This window comes from Astyanax mexicanus, chromosome 1, assembly GCF_023375975.1.
Source record: "Astyanax mexicanus isolate ESR-SI-001 chromosome 1, AstMex3_surface, whole genome shotgun sequence".
NCBI classification, from domain to species: Eukaryota; Metazoa; Chordata; class Actinopteri; order Characiformes; family Acestrorhamphidae; genus Astyanax; species Astyanax mexicanus.
Window position 1 is genome coordinate 32,488,427 of NC_064408.1, and position 23,690 is coordinate 32,512,116.

At 37.3% G+C, this 23,690-nt stretch overlaps 1 protein-coding gene across 4 annotated transcripts in view; it reads left to right on the forward strand.

Annotated features, from left to right (window-relative positions):
* Window positions 1–23,690, forward strand: part of LOC103032213 (spectrin beta chain, non-erythrocytic 1) — a 171,780-nt gene that overhangs the window by 123,931 nt on the left and 24,159 nt on the right. For all 4 annotated transcript variants that reach the window (XM_049476451.1, XM_007261017.4, XM_007261020.4 and 1 more), the window contains 11 exons: window positions 11,082–11,233; window positions 12,063–12,236; window positions 13,993–14,084; window positions 15,239–15,319; window positions 18,704–18,819; window positions 19,665–19,777; window positions 20,239–20,426; window positions 20,981–21,098; window positions 21,685–21,843; window positions 22,158–22,460; window positions 22,805–22,958. In XM_049476451.1, the coding sequence (XP_049332408.1) occupies window positions 11,082–11,233; window positions 12,063–12,236; window positions 13,993–14,084; window positions 15,239–15,319; window positions 18,704–18,819; window positions 19,665–19,777; window positions 20,239–20,426; window positions 20,981–21,098; window positions 21,685–21,843; window positions 22,158–22,460; window positions 22,805–22,958 (1,650 nt within the window). The remainder of the gene's footprint in view (window positions 1–11,081; window positions 11,234–12,062; window positions 12,237–13,992; window positions 14,085–15,238; window positions 15,320–18,703; window positions 18,820–19,664; window positions 19,778–20,238; window positions 20,427–20,980; window positions 21,099–21,684; window positions 21,844–22,157; window positions 22,461–22,804; window positions 22,959–23,690) is intronic.

The window sequence follows — 23,690 nt, forward strand, 5'->3', positions numbered from 1 at the left end:
CTTCCCTGTCACAACATGACCAGCTCACAGAGGAATGTACACACTTACGCACACACACACACATGCACACAAACTCAAACACACACACATACATACACACACACACACAATGTGGTAATCCTTTTCTGGTGGAACCACGATACATGTATGGGACTGAACATATACATTAGATGGTGTGTAAGTGTGTGTTTGTGTTTAAAATAACTAAAAGTAGGGCTTTGTTGGGCTGTGGAAGCACCTGTCATGTTGGAGCCTGCAGTGCCCTGCACGCTCTGCAATGCATACATCGCAGACACACAAAAGTAACATCTGCCAGCACCCAAAACATGCTGTACGTGTGTGTTTCTGTGTGTCTCTATGTTTGTGTATGTGTGTGTTAATAGTACAGGAAGTCCCCTCAGTTTTCACTTCCTCAACCAGCTATGAAGATGGTTCATGTGGGTGTGGGTGTTGCTTGATTTTTCTAGTATTGATGTAAATCTTCGACCTTCCCTCAGTTTCATTTCAGTCTTATAGGAAAGCTTCAGATCCTCTCAGATCAGTTCAAATCAAATGTATTTGAAGCATTAAACACCCAGTAAAAACGTCCTCAGAGTTAGTGTATGAAACAAATTGGTATAAAGCCACTGTATCATCACAAGATCAGGTTTACTGATATAATCATAGTAGTTTTGGTAGGAATAATGAAAGCAATGGTAATGATGATGATGAAAATTACTCATCAGTGGAGTTCATGTAAACTTCTCCTAGTCTAAGGCAGGTTGCAAAAGCTGGACGAACAGTGGACAGCTGGATTGTGACTAATATAAAAGGAAGGCCAGACCATTAACCTTCCATCAGCGTCAGGGGTAATTCCAGTAACTTGGAGAAAGATAAAGAGATAAAGTAATTCTGATTGAAATTATGTAGAACAGAGCATGAGAAACATTTTCAGAGTGTGGCCAATGACTCAAACATATCTGGCTATAACAGCCTAACAAAAAGAGAGAGCCAGAAGGTAACATAGACACAAAAGCATCCTGAAAGCCTAACATCCACCCACTCCACTCTCCAGAAACCTGAATGTTTGTGTGCTAACAGCTGCAGCTCGAAGTTTCACAGCATTTTTAATAAGGATTACTGAAGATTTCCTCCTGAGAGAGAGTAATTAACACTATAACATTATAAAAGCCCAGCATGATTATGTATTAGCTTCCAAGTTCTTCTGGAAAGGGTAATGTGTTATCTAGTCCTGTTCTCAATCATTATCTGCGATTGGATTGATCAATAGAGCTGAAAGCCCCTCTGGAATTAAAATTTCAAAAACTTAGATCCCTCCATACCTACAGCAGACCCTGACATTTGTAAAGATTTTAATTTTGATCAGATTTTTACTTTAGATTAAACTTTTTTTTATATGAAACTCTTCATGAAGGCTTATCTCTACATGTTGTTTCCTCAGTGTCTTATTTAACATTTTCTGAAAGGTTGTCTCTCTGCGGTCATTGTGACTCTGTTTGCTGCGTTTATGATGTTTGTGACTTCTTGAATATATTTTTGCCTTGGACTGGGTATGACCTTCGAGGTGATGTTACCATAGCAACAGTTGCCGAGGCCAGGCTGGCTGGCGAGCGCACTTCGTATCACTTAATGTGTAAGCTATTAAAATATATAATTAATAATAGGATGTAGGAGGAAGAGGAGGTGTGCTCACGCTGAATCATTTAGCATTTAACTGTTGTGATTAGAATGATTGGCTGGCTTTTATTCGTGTGTGTGCGTGTGTGTACAGTGTAAATTTTGCTGGAAAACACTGATGGCTGATGTTCACTCTTCTGCTAATCCTTCAATTACAGATTAACCTGGAAAAAACAACACCTGTCAGACACACACACACACACACACACACACATGCTCGCACTTTGCCATGTACACTTGCTAGATCAGGCGCACCGGACATCTTTAGGCCTGTGACGTCTATTAACAGTTGGAGGAGAGTGTTTGATTCTGTGACTCTCAGGGTAGGGGTGTGCCGTATTGTATCACGGCAAGTCAGTAGCTGTTACTCAGTAACATCACCAACCAACTTTTTTTGCTGTTTTTAGCAAAATAAAAATTCACACTTCTCATTTCCCATTATATATTTACTAGAGACAGATTATATCTGTACAGTATCATTTATTTTACTTTAATCCTGGATATATAGAGATATTGGAAGTGAATTATTCGTATTATAACATTCTGGATCATTCTGTTACAATCAGATGAAAATTCTTGTATTTTTTAATATCTCAGTTAGGGATGTGCCATATGATATCATATACAATAATAAAATAGTTTTTTTATTTGGAATGTAGTTTATCTCCAATGTGTTTGGATCAGTAGATCAGTTACTTTTTATGATAAGTTATTTAACTTATCGTATAATATATGGACATAACCTTAACAATTTTTGCTGAACTCAGTCGAGCCCATATTTTTTTTTTTTTTTTTTTTACTAGCTTGTGTACTATAGAACCCTCTGTGGTTTAACGCTACCTTGTTGCACTTATCTGTTAGATGCTGCTAATTATTTAGTGTACCTTGCACACACTGCATTACATTTATTAAACTTCAGATTATAATAAATTATCTGATCTACTTATTTATTTATTTAAGCGCTTAGGTGGACTTGATTGGAAGTTCAACCTCCACACTTTCAGCAATATTATTCTGGTTGTTTCAGTGAGCTACAAGTAAGAAATATGAATATAAAAAATGGCTACAAGCTTTTGCTGCACTGGCCATGGCTGCGGCTGCTTAAGGCACTTACTGATTAAATGACATAAATAAACATGAAAATTGTGAAATATTTGGACACTTAAACTGTATAAGCCAAGCAGTTTTTTTGTAAAGTTTTGTTGTTGGTCCAAGTATACAGAAATATTACTCATCTCTAAACAAACAAGATTGGATACTTTCACTCTAAAAAAGAGAGAGTTGAGCTTTGTCTCAATAGCTGAATATTTTTTTGCCTTAATGTAACAGATTAGATTTTTTTTTTCCAGATTTGACAATAAATAAAAGAATTAACACACACCAAGTCAGTTTATCCAATTATCCAATTTACCTGATTTCCATGTTTTTGGACCGTAGGAGGAAACCCTCGCAGAAACTCCACCCTGAGAGGCAAAAATGTGCATGCTATTTAGCCACAGTGCCACTTGAGGATTTGAGGACATCCAACGTGTGGTATAGCCACCAAGCTGATTGGCTCTTAACTATGTTGAGCGTTATGAGAAGTCCCATTTATATTTAAAACAGGGACCAGTCTCCTCATTTATAATGTCTCTGTGGAGCTGGCGTGCATAAATAATATGTGTATATGTTGTCTGTTTAAGGGACAGATGCAGTTTACATACATTTATTAATGTGAACTGTCAAAATATCAGAAGTAGATTTGAGCGCAGTTTGAATCTGAATTGAGTAATGAGGCGTGTAAAGTGTACATAGCCATATTCCATCGCCTTTTTCAGGAGAGTGCTTCTCACACCTTGGATGTTTGATGTGGAAGATCATGAGTTTAACTTCTGTTGGAAGTACTTTATTGACATCTGAATAAAACATGCAAACTATTCAGTGTTTAGTGGGTTGAAAGGTGAAGAAGAATGGTCAGATGAGTTTGTTCGAGCTGTTAACGTGTCCTTTAACGCTACATGGTTGGCCCGGGTGGTAGTTTGTGTTCGTGAGAGAATGTATGTGTTTGAATAGCAGACAGTTGTGTGCATTCGTGTGTAGATGTTGAAGTATCTCTATCTCTGTTCCTAACTGAGCCATCTTGTGATGTGGATTTGCATTGTAAAACAGTACAAAGGCAGTACAGGAACAGCTTATCCACACTGGCTGTGCTGTGTGTGTGTGTGTGTGCAGCTGTTTAACTGTTTAACTGTCATCTACTTCTTTTCTTACTGTAGTGTTTTTACACATTTACACATTTATTTAAGATGTCCTAAGATCCAGGTCTTATATGCACTTTACAGGAATTTGTGTGTGTGTGTGTGTGTACTGAAGGGTGTTAGATTGGTGTGTGTCAGGGTTTGTTTGGAATGCTCAAGGTTTTCTCGTTTCCAAACACAGGCTAAAGAACCAGTCCTCCCAAAGCCTTGATAAAATTCTCACTCTCTCCCGCTCTTAATCTTTCTCTACTTCTCCCTCTCTCTCTCTCTCCCTCCCCTCTGTGCTAATAGCCTGTTGTATCTCTCTCTGTGGGTTGCATAGTTAGTTCACTTACGCCACATTGTGGGAATTCTTGTGTTGCAATGGGGTTGAGGTCAAGGCTCATCCAACAGCCCAAGCTGTTTCCACAAAGTTGGTAGTTTGTAATTGTCTAAAAAGATTTAGCATTAAGAAGCATTAAGATTTTGCTTCACTAAAACTAAGGGACCTAAGTCCATAGCATCATCCCATAGCATTATCCCACCTCCACCAAACTTAACATTTAGCACCGTTCAGTCAGCCAGGTAACATTCTTCTAATATTCACCAAACGTAGAATGATCTCTCAAACTGCCAGTTGCCATCTAACACTTAGCATTATATTTGGTAATGATTTGCTGTGGTTCCTAAACTCATTCATTGTTCAGTGTAATATCACTCCTAGTTGATTATGGAAAAGATTGGAGGGAAGAAACTTCAGCTTCTGACTTGCTGTAACACTGGCATCCTATTACAATACCTTGCTGGAATTCTGTGAGCTCATTAGAATCACCTATTGATGCACTTGAGCAAAAATGAGTTTCCTCACATTTATTTTAAAAAGAGTTTCCACTCACTTGTCATACGACCTTCCAACAACACCAAGACTCAATTCTGCTCTGGACTTTCAAATAGAAATCAACTATATAAATACTTATTTTACTTTTGGAAACATAACAGTGAGAGGAAAAGAAAAGAAGTACGAAAAAGTGTGAGCTATATCTTTATATGCAGTAGCAAAAGAGTGAGAGAGAAAAAAGAGGATGACATGGAAGGGTGGGGGAAAGGCTACCAAACGATCAGTACTGTAACAGTGCTTTTTAACTTACTGCATTTTCCACAATACCATGAGTACCAAATATCACCAAGTCCAAACATTTGCAAACAGGTTACAGCATAAGGTTTCAATAACCATTTCATAGGTTCAGTATTTTGAATGTTACAGATTGCCAGTTGTATTTTGACGCAATTGGCGGAAAATGTTAAGGGAAGTGCTGGATACAACATTAACCTTTATATGCACCTTTATAACACAGGGCTTATGTGATTTTCTGTGCATTATCTCTCAATGAAACCTTACTTTTTAGAATCAACCACATTTAAAGCCCTGTCAAACGTCAAGCACCAGCTATGAGAGTTTTTGAAACTCTTTGAAATTCTGGTTTGAACTCTAGAGCTCTGGAGTATTGTTAGCAGCGGTTGCTTGCTCTGATAATACTCTATCTGCTAAATGATGTACTTCCTCTTGAGAGGGTATTCCGGTTAATGGTGGTAAAAGTCTTTTTTAAGCATCCCATGAAAGACATTTTGGGTTTAAACACTTCAAATACAATTTTGATTCAGTTTTGTAAAAAAAAAAAAACTATGAGAATTGGATTTAATGAGGTTCTTTTTGAAGCTATGCTTTACATTACATTACATTACATTACATTAGGCAGACGCTTTTGTCCAAAGCGACTTACAATAGTAAAGTACAAAAGTAATAGAAGGTAAGAACACCTTTAGACAGGGGCCTAAAAGAGGTCAAAGAGAAATAATGGGATAGAGGAGCAGAGAAGGGGAAGAAGGAAAAGAGGTTAGAGGTACCAGAGCTTTAGGTCTGAAGTGCCGTTTAGAGTTGGAAAGAAGAACTGCAGTATCATGTGATCTCACTCAGAGCTGCAGCATATGAATTGTTTGATCTGACAAGCTTTTAGGAATGGCTACATCATCAGCTGATTGTGTTTGTGGACTGGAAATCCAAATGATTGATATTATTGGTATTATTAGTATCATCACAGATTGTTACTTGTAATTGGTACTGGTAATATTCAGTAGAGGTCATGTTATATGTTTCTGCTTTCTTCATGACTATGTTTACACAAATTTATTTTATATTGAAAGGGAGTCTAAAGTAACTTGTGATTGGTTTAAGGTGACAAAACATTTATGAGCCCTTTAAATAGAAGCACACATTCAGTTGTATTTCCAACAGTGTGTAGTTGTAGGTAATTATACGATGTGTCCAGTGCCACAATGGTGGTCGAGGCGTAGAGAGAGGCATATATGTGTGTGTGTGTGTGTGTGTGTGTGTGTGTGTGTGTGTGTGTTTGTGTTTGTGTTTGTGTTTGTGTTTGTGTGTGTTTGTGTTTGTGTGTGTTTGTGTTTGTGTGTGTGTGTGTGTGTGTGTGTGTGTAAATATGCTGCATTCATTCTTGGGTGTTGACTGGCAGAACTGGTTTTGCTGAGACTGGGTGAAGATAACATTTTCTCTGTGTGTTTGTGTGTTCTTCTGTCTGTGTTTGGTTTGCATGTTTATTTTAAGTGCATATAAATAGGGATGTATTTCAGTATGAAAATTCCAGGATACCTGCTGATACAGGATGTTTTTTATATATTTGTTAGATTTTAAACATTGATTTTAGACAGGTCCCTTAAACCCCGTTTTCTTATCTTGATGTTGTTACTTGTTTGTGCAGATGTCTCTCTCTTCGTGTGCGTGTGCGTGTGCGTGTGTGTGTGCGCGGGCAAACTAATCCCTGTGTAAATTAAAGGGTTCGGTAATGCTCTGTACAGCAGTGTTAGATGCTAATGGCCTGACCTGACCTGCTCTAATTCCACACACTTAAATCAGTTTGCTCCCTGTGTGCTTTAGATCTCTTAGGACATTCTGCTACCACTACTTTACACTGATTTTCACAGTATTCGTTACTTCAGCCTTGATTTTTTAAAAATATATTCTTTGAATGAGCTTTACAAACTTTCTATATTGAGAACAAACATGTGGAACACTTAAAAATATCGCTAATTAAACGTTTTACCAGTTTGTGGACTGATCTGAATCTTAAAATCTGATAAAATCTTAATTTGACTGAAATGTTTTCTGTTTATCATCACATACTGTTTCAATGATATATCGAGGATCACTGGTACTTTGTGGAATGATGTTTGAATAATTGAAAGTTTCCAGTATGAATTAAATTTCAAGCATTATAAATTATAGATGCTGTGGTGTGTTGGGTCTTTATAATATAGTTTAAACATCACTGACCTATCAAACAGGTGTTTAGCAAAGGGTGTGTGAAGCACCAGCTCTTTAACCACCCTGTGTTTAGCATACTGCTCCTTATGACAGTTGAGGTGTGAACATATACACTCCTAAACTGTCAAAATGTGGAACATTGCTATTTTCTTTTACACGTTTAAATGTGTCGAAAAACTTCTGGACTATAGTGTGTGTTTCCATTGTAGTGGAAGAACCTGTGATCATGAAGATCTTGGGGATTGTTGTTTTTTATTTCGACATTCCACATTAGTTTTTCCTGTGTGTTTTCAAGGTTACGTAAACTGTGATAGAGTTTCCCCGGCACAGCCTGCAGAGGTGGAAGCAGGATGAATAGACGGCTGAGAAAAGAGACGGACAAACAGGAGAGACAGAGAGGCATATAGAAAAGTGACGTCGAGGGAACACAATCTGGGTGTTGTCTGATGTCCTCAGGAGTCATATAAGCTCAGATAGACAGCAGGTTTCCACTTCTGTGTGTGTGTGTGTGTGTGTTTGCTTTTATTCTGTAGTGAGGCCCTTATGATGTGATTGCAAACTGACATTATGGGGACCAAATGCACAGTTGGGACCAAATTGATACTACTATTCTTTTCTTTTTTACACATTTATTTTATTCATTTGTTATGTACAGCAGACGCCCTTTTTGTGTTAGTGTTTGTGTGTGCACAAGCGTTTGCACAGGAGGGGGTCTTCCGTTTTCAACTGGAGTACGTAGGCCCCTAATCCGAGCTGTCTCACCCAAGAGCCCATCAGGATTACTGTCACACAAACACACACACACACACACACACACACACACATGTTGTTCTTTTATATACAGTGTATGTCTGCACTGTCAAGTCCTGCAGTCTACAAGTTTAAGCCAAGGTTCCATTCTAATGTTTTTAAAAAGTTACGCCCAGGAAAAAAAAAAAATATATATATAAGACATCTGCTAAAAGCAAATTTAGAAAGATCTTTTTTTAAGGGATGTCATCGAGCAAGACAAGCAGTAGCTCACCTAATGAATGCTGAAACCTCTGTTCCAGCCTGATAACATCCACCACGCATCGGAGAACACACCAGACAGTTCTTGTGGAGCAGTGCAGAGCCATATGCAGAGGTTTCATAGGAGTTTTAGCGTTAGTATTTCAGAATATCAAAAGCAACTTTTAAAAAGCTGTGTTTCATAATCAAACCCTCTGTACGGCCAGACTTTGCCAGTCATGGACAACTAATGGCAAACACCATTGCTTTATATAGGCTGGACACTTTTCCCATGTGTAGGGTAGTACATGGGAGTACACTAGAGTGTAGAGTAGTAGGGGGAAATCATTTGCAGTAAATTAAATGACCATTCATTGTTGCGTATATGTAGTATGTCAAACAATGAAAATGAAATGATCAGTAATAATATTTTATTACTGTAGTTTTCTGTTTGACACATCAATCACTAAGCGGTTTGGCGTAATGTTTTAGTATATATATATATATATTTTTTTTTTTCCTAATTTCCATTCAGAATTATTTGCAGTTTTAAAGACTTAGATTTTGAGTAAAAAAAAGACTGTGGTGTGCTCAAATGACTTTTGGAGGCAAACTTTTTCATTATACTATATACCTCTAGACCTGTCTAGGTGCTGTGCTGTTTTCTGCTTATGATGACACCTTCATGTTTACAGATGTTTGTGTCCTAAACTTTATCTGTTTGTGTTTCCATCATAAATCCACATGGAACAACAAGGTCAGCACTAATGTGCCCTCCCCCAACAATGATGTTGGCTTTTTGTGTGTGTGTGTTTTGGCAGTACCTTGCCAGATGGCTCTAATGTCAGTACTGTATTGCCTCTGGCCTCTGTTTTTGTGCTTTTGTGTGTGGGTGTGTGTTGGGAGTAGCTAGGTAGGTTAAATGTACACAGACCTATTCTTACTCTTTCAGATTTCGTTCAAGTCACACTGTGCGTGTGTGTGGGTGTAAGTGAATGCAGCAGGCATCGAAACTGAGACTCGTATCACTAATTATGCTACATGATTGGTTTGCCAATGTCATGTAATTACCCTTTTTACTACCCACACACACTGCAGGCTATAGAACCTGACACTGTAGAGTTTCCCCGTTTTGTTTCTTTTACTTTGAAGGACCAGAGTGAGTCTTTGTGTGTGTGTGTGTGTGTGTGTGTGTGTGTGTGTGTGTGTGTGTGTGTGTGTGTGTGTGTGTGTTTGTGTGTGTATATGTGTGTGTGTGTGTTTGTGTGTGTATATGTGTGTGTGTGTGTTTTTCTTATTGTGTACCCAGATTGGCATTCTTTGACTGTAAAGGTCAGACTCATCACATGACAATCAGTATCTCTCACCTGCCGGTTGAGCCTATTACTGACCGCCTCCATATGCTGCAACTAACGCACAACGTCCACTCAAAGCTCTTACAGTGTAGTGTTTGGCAGTGAGCAGCTCCATATGTTCAAATGCACAGTGTTCTTGCAACCAACCAGAACCATATGCTTAAAGTAACAGACAGCACTTAGACATCACCGCTAGGAAACATCCATCTGTTCAACAGGTTCACGTCTGTCTACCTGTTTTCCTGGGTCTCTGACTGTGCTGAGTGTAGCTCAGTCTGCCTCTGTTTGGTGGGAAAAGTCGTCAAATTGATATTTCACTGTTAATTAGCTGATCAGTGCAAATTTTAAGCTTTTAATCCAAAATCCTTTACAGTTTTAATACATTTTCCATTTAAATTTTTGTTTGTTGATTTTTTCTGTAAAACTTACAGAGAATGTAAATAAAAAAAATCTAATTCAAACTTGCATATATATATGTATAAAAAATTAATTATAAATGTAATGAATTTTGTAAGCAATTGTGATTTTTTTTATTTAATTTAATTTAATTTAATTTTAATTTTATAAAATTTACATAGGACAATATATAGTATAATGTATTGCAAAGTCGTAACAAGACATCTAGGAATTAATCATGGTTATAAACATGATTAATTTGAATAAAGACGAAAGGCGAAATAAGGACAGTGAGCGTTGTTTATGTCTGTGTCAGTTTTTGTCTGTCATTGTGTGTAGGTAAATGCAGTTTAAATCCAGTCTGATTTAATCTGAATATTATTTCACACAAAGCAGTTGTTTCTGTGTGTACGAGTTGTTGACTGGTTGATTTGCGAAGTGCAAGTTATAGCACAAATTCCAGCGTACTTAAACTTGGCATTTTTAACAACAAAGTATATTAAATCTGCTGCAAGTATTGTTCATCATTTAGTTACATTTAATTATTTTTGTGTTCAAAATTCAGTAAATAAACAGTAATTATGCATAATAGTTGATAGTAGTGTACCTATTTAAATGTAGTACATCAATAATAGTAATCATTATATTTAACGAGGGTGAACTTTCAGTAAAACTATTTTGAGGGTGTTTTACAAGTGTTGTTGCTAATGTTTCTGAAGACTTTCTGCTAAATTACAGTAAGGTAAAGAAAACGAAAAAAAAAGAAATTTATTTAGAATTAAGTATTATATTGTATATACATAATGGATTAAAAAAAGTATTACAAGGCAACCAAATACCTTTAGTGGTTGAATTGCCCTCATTACATATTTCTTTATCTTAAGATTTTACTAATAAATACTAAGTTACTGCTTGTATTACTGGTGTCATTTTAAGCTAAAAACATTTTGCCTTACTGCCTATACTAAAGTGAACAGAAATGCACATTAGCATCTGCTTATTAGGCTTTGTATTGAGGCTAATTATGTCCTGGAGAATAAAGTTGTGGAGATGCTGGAGATGCAGTTCCAATGTTATAATTGTTTTCTCTTGTTTTTGTGGTTGTAGATGAGAGAGAGGCAGTGCAGAAGAAGACTTTCACTAAGTGGGTGAATTCTCACCTGGGCCGTGTGACCTGCAGGATTGGAGACCTGTACACTGACCTGCGCGATGGACGCATGCTCATCCGACTGCTGGAGGTGCTCTCCGGAGAACAACTGGTTTGTGTCTGTTCCTTCACTTATTATTTTACTCTCATGCCCATGTTGGCGATCCTGAAACCCGAGTCAGTGCAGTAGAGACCAGTGGAGGGAGAAAGACTGTGGAGAGACAGCCTACTCATTTAAATAACCCCGCCCCTGAGGGCTTCCTCCACACAGAGCTCACACAGTCTACGGTCCTGAATAACGTTTTAAAAAACGAATTCTGTGGGGAAATAAAAATTTTTACAATATAAGCAGAGGTTACACTAGCTGCTGCATTTAAATAAAGGAGGTAGAATTACAGTATTTTGGAAAAAAAGGTGATTGAAAGTTGTCTGTTTTGCCATTGAAACCTATGGGGATGGGTGGGGTTACACAGCTTTCTGCAACCGAACAGCAGGGGGCGCCCGAACTGTGGTGGCTTTACTTTTGAGAGACAGTGCTCTGTCCAGCTATATACAGTCTATGAGTCTTACAATTCTGAATCAGTTAGTGAATTTATGCATTTTGTGAAATTGGTTATAAATCCTTTTTTTTAAAGAGCCATAATTTAATTGAATCATAGTTCAATCATAGTTAATTTAAAAATTTTATATAGTTACTACCCACCCCCCAGTTTATGCCAGTGGCTTCAGATCAGTCGCTCACTCTCCACTACTGATTATGTGAAAGTTTATATCAACTTTTTTTGTATGTTTTTTTTTGTGTTTTGTCTGATTCTCTGCCATGCTATTACATTTTTGTAAAGAAGCTTTGCGACAACATCAGTTGTAAAAGTCTACATAAGTTGTAATAAATCTAAATTTGATTTAATGATTGATGAATATTCTCTTACTCTCTCCCTCAGCCGAAGCCCACAAAGGGCCGTATGCGCATCCACTGCCTGGAGAACGTGGATAAGGCTCTTCAGTTCCTTAAGGAACAAAAAGTACACTTGGAAAACATGGGCTCTCATGACATTGTCGATGGCAACCACCGTCTCACACTCGGGCTCATCTGGACCATCATCCTGCGCTTCCAGGTACAAAGAAGTGGTGGGAATCCAGCAGTAGATGTTCTTTGTGTGTACATGTGTGTTTGTATAAAGGCTGATCTGATAATTTGCCTTTTTTGTTGTTGTTTTTTTGTTCTCATCTAAAGAACTGCTCTGTAATTTGTTAAATTGTGTGGATCCCAGTTTTCAAGTTCTCAATATCAAAGAGTGACTGATGACTGCTTTGTTTATATAGTATAGGATTTCAATAGAGCAAGATTAAAGTGTTAGAACAGTTTTGTCAAGGTACAGCTGCTTTTTTTTATATGGATTTTTCTCGAAGACATTGATTGAGAAAATCAGTTTAAACTTAAACCAGCACAATGTGATGTTCTGCATTAAGATACTTTTCTTCAGTGTCATTATCAATTAAGCTTTCTGTTGTAACCCCTATAATTATAATCTGTCTCTAAATGGTTTCACTGACCTTTCAGTGGGCTTGTTTCTTTTTTTCTTCTGATGAGTTCCTTTAGATGAAGCTGGAGCTAATTATGAAAGCCAGGCTGGTCGTCCTGATTACGCTCTGCTCTGGATGGTTCAGATTAGTTTGTTAATATGCTGATTGTTTGTTTTGTCTGCTGTATTTTGAAGTAGAATGGTAATAATTATAGATTAAACTCATATTGCTCATAAGTGGAGACAAGATTGTAAACGGCCAGATAGGTGTAATTTATAGTTTTATTTATTTTTTCTTGTGTTTGTGTGTTTTGTTAGCTGGAATGTATGTACAACTTATAAGTGTTGGTTTAACGTGCTGCACATATGAATGAGCAAGTACATGCATATTTCGGTCATGTAGCCAATATTATAGTAATAAATCCCCTGATGCTCGGTCTCTTGGAGTTTGCTCTAGATCTGACAGTTCTGAATATAATAGCCTAGACTCATGTATCCATTTGCACTGACCCAGCTGTATCTAGCTTTATTAAAAGATCTTCATTTTAGGCACAGTTTAAGGGCAGATTTCTCTGTAGTAGTTTTTTTTTTTTTTTTTTTTTTTTTTTGAGGGTTAAGCTTCTGTTTGACTAATTTGATACATTAGCGGAGGAGTGTGTTGTAGATGTATAATTGAAAGCTTTAATAACTATACCTAAAAGAAGCTTTTTGGACATTGGGTATTTTTTATTATTATTTTTTTTTACTGTAATGTAGTGATACAAATGACATCTTTTTTAATTCAGAACTGTAATCTTAAAGACTTAATATGCAAATATGATCATCCAGTATTCTGACTTTACCTTCACTTCACTTACATCGTTATCGATACTGACATGGTACTTTGAATTTGATACGATACCCAAACAATATTTTTGTAATACCTTTTTGTAAATTGTAACCAAAACCATACAAAAAGCAATAAATATTCTCACACAATGCATTTCTTTATCAGCCAACATGAATCTCATGCTGTCAACAAGAGAGGACTCCATCTTTTTGGAACTTCTTGGAATAAAGAGACAGTTAGCATGTTTGTGGCACTTTATTAAGAACAAAAACATTAGTTTTACTTGCTTAAACTATAAATCATTTTTCTAAGCATAATCCTGCATGCGTTTCTGTGTTTGAGTTCTTTTTAAGAAATATCAGCATTACATTGGTAAAGTAATGTAGTTTTAATGCTGGTAGTTCACTGTATTTTTGAGAGGAGGACAGTAATAATAGTGTAGTGTGGTTTACTATTAGTTCATATAGTATATGATTACTGGAATGTAAACAAGAATATACGTTTTGTTTGTGTTTTTAGATTCAGGACATCAGTGTGGAAACAGAAGACAACAAAGAGAAGAAATCAGCCAAAGACGCTCTACTGCTGTGGTGCCAGATGAAGACTGCTGGGTGAGTGAAAAGGAGAGCGAGAGAACAAGAGAGCTGTGGAAAGGAGGAAGAGTGAGAGACTGAGAAAGCAGAGATGGGAGGGAAAGGGAGGAGAAGAGTGGACAAGGGCTGAACAGAGTGATGACAACTAAAAGAGCTGAAGAAAGTGGTGAGAAAGACTAGAATAGAGGAAAAGAGAGGTGGTGGGAGTGAAGAACGGGTTTTGTAATTTTGTAACAGAGACGATAATGAGGGAATGAGATTTTGATGAGTGAAAAGGATCATTATCAGAAAACTGTGCCTAACTGTGTGTCTCAAAACTTTCCCCCAAAAATAATCTTTTGACTTTTTTTTATCATATTAATTATTTCATAACTTCAGTTTTCACTTTTTATTCAATGTCATGCATGTTTCTACCCTACTGTGGCAAGCTGACAGGGTAAACAATATTTGTTAAAATTAGCATTTGATGAAAAATACATTTTTAATTTTTTTTACCACAACAGGGTGCATGACTTAAGCTTTACAACAGCTAAATATGGAGACAGTATGATAAATATTAAGTAAAATGTATATAATTAATAATATTAATTTTGAACATTTAGCTTAAAGAAATGTAAGTTTAAGGTGTAGTTTTTTTAGGTCCTTGTAAATAAAACAGTAAGGAGCATTTTATGTCAATGATAGCTTGATACGGTTATGTAAATGGCTAAATTAAAAAATGGTTAACTTAAAACTTAGAAAATTGTCAAAATTATTAAAAACATCTACAAGAGGTTGCTTTATAGGTTTGTAATAAAAAAACACCCCCCAACCCCACCGCATTAAAAAAGTAGTTTAAAGTGAAGGTAAACATGTTCATTCAGAATAAACATTGGAAAATGTGTTGCTACACAGTGATTACATTTAAACAACTATTCTGTAACACAAAAGACACGTTATACTGATATTGACCCAAAAGTAAAGACAGAGATTGAGATTGGAAAAATTATGATATGAAACTAATCTTGTCAGTGGTTTAATTTATAGGAGAGATGATTATAAAAAAAACGGATAAGTAAAAGGAAAAGCAAAAATGATGACCTCATGAGTGAGGAATGAAACGAAGCTGATCCTGTTGTCTTTCAGCACGACTCATACTGTCTGCACTCACTAACAAGCTGTCATTCCTGCAGGTACCCGAATGTCAATGTGCATAATTTCACCACCAGCTGGAGAGACGGTCTGGCATTCAACGCCATCGTGCACAAACACAGGTACCGTTTTGAACACACACAAACACATATACACACAAAAAAACACACAGGTTTACACACACTCACTCATTTAATGACAGAACCGGCAAGAGTCTTTGTCATCAAGCATGCATGCAACGTGCAAACACGAGTGACACCACCAAAACGCCTGAGTCACTCACTCAAACACAGTGAGAAACACACACACACACACACAATTAGACACACAGCTTCGTTCTTTAACATGTGCACACACATAGCTACGCCTAGAGGTATTCCACTGAGCAGCTGAAACCTGTCATTCGCCAGCAGCAAATCAGCCAGATATGCTTCAAAAACCATTAACCTCCGTCCGGGTTGACTGAGCTTCACTTCAACTGTGAGCTACTGCTACCTCTCAGCTCACTTTATTGATGGATTTCAAAACCCATTAAACATCATGACTATGGAGGGGTGGTAGAAGTAAACAACCTACTGCTGCTGTCCTGCAGAGTACACATCAGGACAGCACATGTTTACACAGTTATCTCAAGAGTAGTGCGAGTGGATACAATCACATTACTTAAACTGAAGTTGAATCCTGATGTAAATCAATGATCTTAAGTAAATAAATAAAATAAGGGCAAATCAAATTACAGAAATACAGCAAAAGCTAAAAGAAGATGAATTGATTTTTTTTTCCTTTTAGTTTTCTGATATAAAATCATGTCATATTTGGTATTTATGCACTTTAAGAGAAGAGAGAGAGAAAGCTTTGCATTTCTCCTTAATGGAGTTGTAAATATGAGTATATGAAATAAATCAGTGAACCAAAACATGCACAGATAGGGGTGGTCAATATGATGGTTAATTATATTGTGATAAATGTTATCATGATACACTATACATTGTGTATATAATAGTATATTTGTGGTTATCATTGTTACTTAAAGATTTCACGCCAACTGCATGTTTCCTTATCAAGAGCATAATTAATTCTGTTTAATGCATTCGACTAAAACTATGCTGAATTTTGTAAATATTTGAACAGGAATTAAATTTTCATAAGCTGCTATTTTTTTTCTGTATTTTTTCTACTCCATGGTGAAATTAAAAAAGGTGATAAATAATATGTAATGTAAAAATAATGTGTTTGATAATCCTGGTATACAGTACCAGTCAAAAGTTTGGGGAAAGAACTAAGGTTTGTTCTAGATACATTAGCGGCAAAGCTAGCTAACATACTAACGTTATCGGCGAGTTAGCTTCATTGCCAGGGAGAAAACTAAGATTAGCAGAGAGCTAGCTAACATTAGCAGTGAGGTAGCTAACATAACATTAGCGGCAAGCTAACTAAATTACTACCGTTAGCAGCGGGTTAAATACGTTACTGTACACAATGGAACAAAATTTAAAAATATATATGTATTGAGGCCTTAAAAAGGTCTTAAAAAGCATTAAATTTGATTTTTAGGATGGTGCCAGAACCCTGGAACAGTGGGGGATCTCTTGGTCGTTATGTTTGATCTGGATTAATTAGCAGTGTAAAGACCTGACCTTTGAAATATTGAAACATCTGTAAATTGCAGAGGCCTCTTTGGGCTTCGGTCAGCAGTGATGAGGACATTCCAACAGTGGTCTAATAAGCAATGCTTTCTTTAACATGTCATTGATCTGGGAGGTTCTGGAACAATAAGTACAATCCTCAGTAGATCCACATCTCAACACATATCAGCAGGACGTCCTGTAAGATCTGCTGTAATAGTAGTGCCAGATATCACATTGAGACGTCTTGTAAAAGAAGCTGTTTTAACGGACATAGATGAACAGCAGCATATCAGACAGGTGGTCATTAGACAGGTGGTTGATTGGTGTATATTTATGGGCCTGACCTTTGTACACCTGAAATGTTATAAATGTGGGCCACCTTCAATCAGAGCGTGATGCAGCAACATCCCGACAGATCTGTCTGTGTTAGTGGTGTCACTTCTCACCTCTTTCCTATTGTTTCTGGCCCACCTGTTTAATACGCTATTTTAACAGCCCACCTGAGCCACCGTCTGCCTTGCCCTTCAGCCACACTCATCAATGTCTTCCTTATTTGCCTCTTCTTAGAGTGTTTGAGGTCTTTTTTCGCAGCTATCTCTCTCTCACACACACACACACACTGCAGTGGTGAAGCAAAGAAAAAAGAAAGACAAGATAAGTTGACCTAAATAAGGAGAATAAATTATGTCACTCTCCAGATGCTGCAGTACAGCATCACTGATAGACTGGCGCCCTCTGCTGTTCGGTAAATGTGCTGCAGCTGTACAAATTCACAGATTTGAGTCAATTAGTAGGAAGCTGTGCAGCAAAATATACAGCAAATATTCTGGTGGATAAATTTATATTATACTAGTGCATCTCAAAAAACTGTGAATATCATTAAAATATATTTATCTCAGTAATTCAGTTCAAAATGTAAAACTATATTATATAAATGTATTAAACACATCTAACACATCTAGTGATATATTTTAAGTGTTATTTCTTTAATTGTTGATGATTATGGCTTACAGCCAATGAAAACCAAAACATCAGGGTCTTATAAAATTTTATAAGAATAAGAATATTAAGACCAGTTAGTACTTTTGGCAGTGTGGGCAGTGTGCCAAGTCATACTGGAAAATGAAATGCACATCTCCATTAAAGTTGTGAGCAAAGGAGAAGCATGAAGTGCTGTAAGATTTTGTGGGAAAACACTGCACTGACTTTAGACTTGATCATAAAACACAGTGGATCAACACCAGCAGAGGACATGTCTCTCCAAACCATCACTGATTGGTGGAAGCTTCACACTAGACCTTAAGCAGTTGAATCTTACAGTAAAAATATTATACATCATAGAAACTGTTAAAATGCAGTATTAATAAAGCATTCTCTGTATATTTATTTGTGGTGTCAGTTACGGTCAAATTGTACAGTTTAGTTTATTTTCTTGTCTGAATGAAAAATTTATGCTGAGCCCTAGCTGTAAAACTGCAAAATCAAAATGAACATCTTAAGTTTTACAGTGGTACTGTATTTAAGTAGATCATTTGTTTGAATATTGTGTTCCAAAAAGAAAGTAAAAAAATGTGCCAATCATCCTTAATGTACTCTACCTTTCAAACGTTTAATATCTGTCACTCAAAAAATAAGACATTTCAAATATGAATAGAATGAACATTATAGGGTTCATTAATCATTATACTATTATAACAGTCTTATTTTTACAGGGATCAATCTGAGCTGTTTGATAAGATCTAGAGATGTAAAATAATCTGTCAGACATAAAATATAGAATTCCACAGGCTTATTGTGCTTTAGTGTGGCTAAACTTTCTCTTCCCTTCTTCTTTCTTCTTTCACTCTGCTTCTCTTTCTCTATTTCTCTGTCTCTCAGGTCGGATCTGATCGAGTTTGACACTCTAAAGCGCTCCAACGCTCACTATAACCTGCAGAATGCATTTAATGTGGCAGAGAAGGAGCTGGGGCTCACCAAACTGCTGGACCCAGAAGGTACACACACACACACACACACACACAAACATGTATACACACGGAATCTCTCTCACCTGGCCAAGAGCTATCAGGATTACAGTAATTAATTACGGATTAGAGCAGACTTTCAGCCGGGATGGACAGACTTTGTATTAGTGTGTGTGTGTGTGTGTGTGTGTTTCTGTTTTCAAGGCTGACAAAATGAAGTATTCATCATATCTTGATAGTGTGCTGTTTCTTATTGCCTACAGATGCACAGACACTTATACTTACAGTTTTGTTGTGTATTTCCTCTCTGTAATTTTTTTTCACTTATTTCTGTATTCATTTGTTTTAATTAAAAAGATGAGATAAGATTAATATTACTATTAATAGTAATAACAGTAGTTATGTATGTAACTGATTGAAGCAAAATGCAGTTACAGTCCTGTGTTTGACCACAAGTTTTAAACACATAATTAGTGTGTTTAATAGTGATCCTAAATAATTTCCTAAGCTCTGCTCTGATTTGCCACCACATAGACTCCCACAGCATAGACACAGAAAAACATATTATAGCCCCATATTGGAATAATTTTTTATATTCTTCATTATTCAAATTGTGTTGTCTTCTCGGTTCTCTCGATCCCTGATGCCTACTTGATGATACACCTTCAGAAAATCAGTGAATGTTAAACAGGCTTTTTTTACAGCTTAATATCCTTAAATGCGCTGTATGGATTCTGAAATGTATGGAATGATTTAAATAAATAAATTTTAACGAAGACAACACTTCCATAGCCTTTAATTATCATATATTTTTTATTTTATTATTTATTCTACATAAACAATTTTTTTTTATTGCCTTATTTTTCTGTGTGCAGACGTTAATGTGGATCAGCCAGATGAGAAATCCATCATCACGTATGTTGCTACATACTACCATTACTTCAGCAAGATGAAGGCACTTGCCGTGGAGGGCAAGAGAATCGGCAAGGTATGTTTGTGTTTGTTTTTTTTAATAGTGTGTTGATTGAGAAGGCTACTGTGGCTAGAACACATGATCAGGAGAACACATGATCAGTTTTTTGAGAAAAAATATTTAAATAGAAGTGCGTGAGGTCCAGCTTGTTTGGGATAGAAACACTTAGAAATGCCATGCCAGTCCCCTGCACTGAATTTTAATTATTTTGTTTTTGCTGAAATGTTGCTGTCATGTTAAAGACACTTTTAGCGATTTGATATCCAAAATATTATGTGATGTCTCTTTTATTTAATTTCTGCACTTGGAAACAAGTCCAATAAGAGTGTCTGCTACTCTTGTGAAGCCCCGATTTGTAGCTGTTTAAATAGTATGTGTGTGAGACTGTAATGTTTTGTATGGGCTTTGGGTTGTGCAGTCAGGGGGACATCAGCTAAAAGAGTGTGTCTGTGTGTGTGGTTGTGGTCTGTGTGTAGGTGTTGGACTATGCGATCGAGGCGGATCAGCTGATTGAGAAGTACGAGACTTTGGCATCTGAGCTTCTTCAGTGGATTGAGCAGACCATTGTCACCCTTAACGACCGCCAGCTCGCCAACTCCCTCAGCGCTGTTCAGAACCAGCTACAGGCTTTCAACACCTACCGCACCGTGGAGAAACCCCCGAAGTCAGTGTCTGTTCCCTCTCTCTCTCTCTCTTTCTCTCTCTCTATCAGGCACATACTTCTATTCTAATATATACTAACCTGCACAACCAAATCAGAGGGTTTGCAGTATTTCTTAATGAATAACTCATTGATTTAGGCTAAGAAGCTTACACTGAGATAAAAAGTGTAAGTGACTTTTGCCATGTGTCCCATCAAAGATTAAGAACTTGCACTGACCTGCAGGATATGCATAGCATGGAGTGCCCCCTGCATTAAATGAGCATCACACAGAATGTTCCAGCCAGTCACCACTGGTCACAATCATTACCACCTACTGTGCTGTCCACTGGGGGTGGTAATGTTTTCTAGGTTGACCCTGTGGCTCAAAAAATGTTAAATGCCTGTCCCACCCATCTGCCACCCAGCATCAGAACTCACTTGAGAACACCTGATGATCAGTTTACATACTGATATTGACACCATGACTTTTGGCATCTCAGGGTATTTAAGGTAGTGCATATTTGAATGTTTCTAACAGGCTTTCTGTGTATCTGTATGTTTGTTTGTGTTATCAGGTTCACAGAAAAGGGTAATTTGGAGGTCCTCCTGTTCACCATCCAGAGCAAAATGAGAGCAAACAACCAGAAAGTCTACATGCCTCGAGAGGGCAAGCTTATTTCTGACATCAACAAGGTACACACACACACATTTACTCAAAATTCTAAAAAAAAAATGGATACACCTCTAGAAAAAAATAGACCACTTAAGAATTATGAGTTTCTTTAATTTTACCAAATTGAAAACCTCTGGAATATAATCAAGAGGAAGATGGATGATCACAAGCCATCAAACCAAGCTGAACTGCTTGAATTTTTGCACCAGGAGTGGCATAAAGTTATCCAAAAGCAGTGTGTAAGACTGGTGGAGGAGAACATGCCAAGTGTAGATGTATGAAAACTGTGATTAAAACCAGGGTTATTCCACCAAAGATTGATTTCTGAACTTTTAAAACTTTCATGAATATGAACTTGTTTTCTTTGCATTATTTGAGGTCTGAAAGCTCTGCATCTTTTTTGTTATTTCAGCCATTTCTCATTTTCTGCAAATAAATGCTCTAAATGACAATTTTTTTGTCCGTAGCTTATAGAATAAAACAACAGTGTTCATTTTACTTAAAAATATTTTTTCCAGAGCTGTATGTTAGTTATTGCTCCACTACTCCTATCTGTGGCTTTGTGGTGATTGATGGATGTGTGTGATGTTGTGATTGGCTGAGCAGGCGTGGGAGCGGTTGGAGAAGGCAGAGCACGAGCGAGAGCTGGCTCTCAGGAATGAACTGATTCGTCAGGAGAAGCTGGAGATGCTGGCTGCTCGTTTTGATCGCAAAGCCGCCATGAGGGAGACCTGGCTGAGCGAGAATCAGAGACTGGTGTCTCAGGTGAGAGAGCGAATGAGCGAGCGAAAGAGAGACAGACCGTTTGTGCTGTTCAGGAGGACATCCCAAGACAAACAATTAATTAAAGACTTTATTAAACAATGGCTATATAAACCATTGAGGAAATGTAATATAGAGAAATGTAATACAATGTAATGAAATGTACCATATTACCATATATAAATCTGACAATGACCTGTTGTGTCTATTCACCACTCAAAGCAAGATGTTGCTGTTGCAGTTTCTGCAGCTGTTTAGAAGATGTCGAAATTATGTGTTTATCAGCCACCCTTGACCCTCTACTTTGCCCCCTGCAGGACAACTTTGGCTTTGATCTGGGTGCAGTAGAGGCAGCCACTCGTAAACATGAGGCTATTGAAACGGACATTGGTGCGTATGGAGAGCGCGTGGCTGCTGTGGAGTCGGTGGCCCGTGAGCTGGAGGCTGAGGCATATCACGAGGTGAGACGAATCCTGGCACGGAAGGATAACGTCCTGCGCCTGTGGGAGTACCTGAAGGAGCTGCTCACCGCCCGCAGAGAGAGACTGACCACACACAGAGACCTGCAGAGGCTTCTGGAAGAGATGAGATACATCATGGACTGGATGGGTGACATGAAGGTTTGTGACAGTCTAGCTTGGCCTCCACTTATATCCAAACTTGTTTTTAAAGTTCCACTTGAACTGCCACCTTCAGATGAACACATTTTTATGATAAATAGTACCTTTCAATGTGTTCAACGTTCACAAATCAAATTAAAACAATACATTAACATCCCATTAAAGTAATACAAGTTTTAACATTAGTGATCATTTCAGTGATAATATCAGTGATAATTTCATTAATTTTATTGTAATTATTAGTTATATTTGAATATAAAACTAGTCTAGGTTGTTGTTTTAGCTGTTTAATCATTACTGTTAACCTCATGTCCTCTTCCTGATTTTGTTTTATGCATATATAGGGTCGTCTACAGTCTCAGGACAGCGGTAAACACCTTCATGATGTGGAGGACTTACTGCAGAAACACACTCTGGTGGAGGCAGATATATCAGCTCAGGCAGAGAGAGTACGAGGAGTACAGGCAGCAGCCAAACGCTTCACTACAGACGAAATGCGTAAGTATTACACATTCACACCACAACTTCCTTTGTTGGAGTTACTGCGTCTGTTGTCCAGGGAAGTTTTTTTTTCTACTCGCTTAACTTGCTATGAGGATTTTATTGAATTCAACAAAAAGAGCCCAAAGCCTTATCTGGAGATCCACGTAAACACAACAGCGAGTGGAAATGGAGGAGCTACTGAAAGCGATGTCATGTGACCGAGAAACCCTAAAAACTCACTGATCCTCCTGAATTTTTTCAATTGCAGTCCAGCTGCAAGAGTTTTATCACTGAGTAGAAGTGTGAAATATTTTCACAGACGTCCCCCATAGAAATTAATCCCATCCGGATAGAGCTTTAGTAAGATCAGGATATTGGATAATCACCACACCACCTCATCACTAACTCATGCTAAAGTATTAAATGGGTCATTCCACAGTTCCTCTGCTCCATCAGCTCCACTGCTGGGGAGCTTTAAATGGTCTACGTCTGGCGTTAAGAATGGTGCCAATAGGTTCATTTTTATATGCTCCAGAGTGTCCTATTCCATTAGCAGTACATTTGCACATATATCAGCAAAAACTGTCTGTATTCAGCATTCATTAGAAGACTATATATTTAAATGGCTGCCATGTGTTTGAATTTAGAAACATTATCTTAAACACTCTTTAGAACGTTAGCATGAATGAGCAGGGCTGTACAGTAGACATCTGTTGAAAGAATATATTTAATTGTGTTGGATTTTTG